At 41.5% G+C, this 3,083-nt stretch overlaps 1 protein-coding gene across 2 annotated transcripts in view; it reads left to right on the forward strand.

Annotated features, from left to right (window-relative positions):
• MYO1E (myosin IE) overlaps positions 1-3,083 on the forward strand; it is a 301,820-nt gene that overhangs the window by 178,633 nt on the left and 120,104 nt on the right. For both annotated transcript variants that reach the window (XM_027765947.1, XM_006141773.3), the window contains exons 11-12: positions 1,643-1,723; positions 2,026-2,112. In XM_027765947.1, the coding sequence (XP_027621748.1) occupies positions 1,643-1,723; positions 2,026-2,112 (168 nt within the window). The remainder of the gene's footprint in view (positions 1-1,642; positions 1,724-2,025; positions 2,113-3,083) is intronic.

A 3,083-nucleotide genomic window follows, 5' to 3' on the forward strand; every position in this document is an offset into this window, starting at 1 on the left:
TCTTTCCCTGTCAAGTGCATGTGCCCTATAGCAAATTTTAAAAATAATAAAATAATAAAGTTCAAATCGATGTTCTTTGGTCTTAAAAAAAAAAGAAAAAAAGAATTACTACTGTCGCCGTCGATAGGCAGCTCATCCTGACATATTGTTTTATGTGCTCCTTGATTGACTGCTGACGGGGAAACACTGGACATAATACTTACAGATCTTGTCATGTCGGTTCTTCATGTCAAGCATGTTTTACATTGATCATCCCAGGTGACATTTTCTTCAGTTCTCAAGACTTACTGAGAAAAGCTAACAGCCAGAAATTAATGGTCTCCATAATTAAGCAAACATTCTTCTTTTCTTACTGTAGTAACTTTCTTGGATCCTATTGGTCTCCCAAAGTATATATTTGACTTTATATAGAGATCTTTTAAAAAAAAATAAAAAACATGTTTGTGGGACCAGCAGACCGTGTAATGGTTACATTGCTGGACTCCCACGTAGTTGACTACGGTTCAAGTCCTGGTCCCCACAGCTTAAAACTCATACCTGGTGCATGTGTGTGTGTGTGCCCAAAATCCCAAGAAGAGAATGGAGGAGAAGGAATTGTGGTGTGGGCATCCTCTGTGGGGGGTGATTTCTCGTTTCTTGTCTCTCAGACTCTCTCTGTGTCTCTGGCAAGTGTACATGCCCTGTAGCAAATATTTCTCTTTTAAAAAAAAGAAAAGAAAAGAAAAGAACGAATTTTTCATAATTGTCAGAGGGTACGTGTGCTTGCCAAAGAGAGAGAAAGGAAAAGAGAGAGGGAGAAAGTGTGGTCGCACCACAGTCTCCTATCCTCCATCCTGTTGGGATTTGGGGCATACATTCATGTGCACCTGGTGTGTTTTAGCTTGTGGGGCCAGGACTTGAACTGTAGTCAGCCATGTGGGATCTGGCTTCCTTAACCACTGTGCCATAAAGCCAACCCTGCAGTGAGATCTTTCTTAAGTTGCAAGTCACTGTCTTCATGGTCCTCTGCTTTCTCTGAGCAATAATGTTGCTGTCCTTTCTCCCATGCATGTCTATTTTCAGTATGTATAAAAAAGAGTTGATGGGACTAGCATTTGGTGTGATGGTTGACACTGGACTCACATGTTCAACCACAGTTCGAGTCCCGGACATGGCAGCTTAAAAATCATGCCTGGAGTGTGTGCATGGTGTCCCAAATCCCAAGAGAATGGAGAAGAAGAGGTTTGAGATGGCCATCCCCCTGGGGGAATAGTTTCTCACTTTCCCTCTCTCTATCTCTTGTCTCTCCCTCTCACCACCAAACACACATGCCCTATGGCAAAAAATATTTTAAAAAGAAAAACAAAAAGGAGTTGATTGAGCCAGCCAGGTAGTATGGTAGTTAAGATGGCTGGATCCCTTGTGGCTTACTGCACAGTTCAAGTCCCACAGCCTACAGCTAGAAAATTACACAGGATGCGTGTGCATGCTTGCCTAAAATCCCAAGAGGAGAACGGAGGAGAAGGGACGGTGGTGTGGCCATCCCCTCACGGGGGTGCTTTTCTCACTTCCCTCTCTCTCTCCAGCAAGTGCACACACTCTGTAGCAAAATTAAAAATAAATAAGTAAAGAATTGATTGCGATGTTGTTCACTCTCTCCTAGTCCATCAACAAAGCCATGGAGAAGGACCATGAAGAGTACAACATTGGTGTCCTGGACATCTATGGCTTTGAAATATTCCAGGTAAGGCAGGTTTAACTGACGGGGTGTGAGGAGGGTGATCGATTCTATCTGGCCTACAAGAAAGAATTCTAGACAACAAACAGAAACCTCTCTGCCTCATTTTTGTCTTCATGAGTTCTTCATGTACCTCTACCAGATCGGGGTCTCCTAAATATAAACTGTGCTTTCTCTTGATGCATCCAGCATTTCTGTTGGAACTTTTCACATCGAGACATTTCACTAAATCACTCAAGAAATGACTTTTAAATGACTTCGCAAAATGATTACATATGAGTAACTTGGGTTTTTTTTCCCCCTTCCAGAAAAATGGCTTTGAACAGTTTTGTATCAATTTCGTTAATGAAAAATTACAGCAGATTTTTATTGAACTGACATTAAAGGCAGAACAGGTAAGCAGTCCTTCCTCCTTCCGCCTGTTCTATTGTAATTTGTTTTATTTTAAAGGGTATAGTTTTCTCTCTTTCAGTAATAGACGCAGGTTTCAGTCTTAGAATAGGAAATATACATAACGAAGTCAGGCAGTAAAGCTGTATACTTCTGCTGCGCTTTGGTCTATGAACCATGAATAGCAGCAGAAACATTTTCTTTTTCCTTCAAGCGAATGAGGCCATGAGGCTGGCCTTATGACTGGTTGTCACTTTGACTCATTGATCAAATGGAAAATGGGAGCCTACTTCTGACCCCAGTTGTCCATGGCACATTCTGGATTCCAAAGGAAAAACTTGATTTCCTCAGATTCGCATGCTTCCCGATTTTTCCTATAAGTAAATGTACTTTTAAAACTATTTATTTACATAATAATACTAACAAATTTATTAATGGTATTATTAATTTACTCAATACTTATAATATTAATAATACTATTAATAAATTTATTAGTGTTATTATTATTATTTTAAAATTTGCTATAGGGCACATGTGCTCACCACAAAGAGACAGAGAGAGAGGGAGAGGGAAAGTGCCACCAGTTCCAGGACTCGAACTAGAGTCAGTCATGTGGGAGTCCAGCACCTTAACTACCATGCCACCTGCTGGCCCCATAAATGTATTTTTTTTTCTTTTTCTGAAGAGGTTTTTGCTATAGGGTGCGTATGTTCGCCAGACAGAGACAGAGAGATAGAAAGCAAGAAATCACTCCCCGCCCAGGGGAGATGGCCACACCACAATCCCTTCTCCTCCATTCTCCTCTCGGGATCTTGGGCATGCACGCACACGTGCCCAGCGTATGTTTTAAGCCACCTGGTCCAGGACTCGAACCGCGGTCGACTACATGGGAGTCCAGCGAAACGCTAACTGCTGGTCCCTAGCCCCATCAATGTATTTTTAATAAAGTTGGCATTTTTCATTTTGACTAGGGTGA

This window comes from Tupaia chinensis, unplaced genomic scaffold, assembly GCF_000334495.1.
Source record: "Tupaia chinensis unplaced genomic scaffold, TupChi_1.0 Scaffold000063_1, whole genome shotgun sequence".
NCBI classification, from domain to species: domain Eukaryota; kingdom Metazoa; phylum Chordata; class Mammalia; order Scandentia; family Tupaiidae; genus Tupaia; species Tupaia belangeri.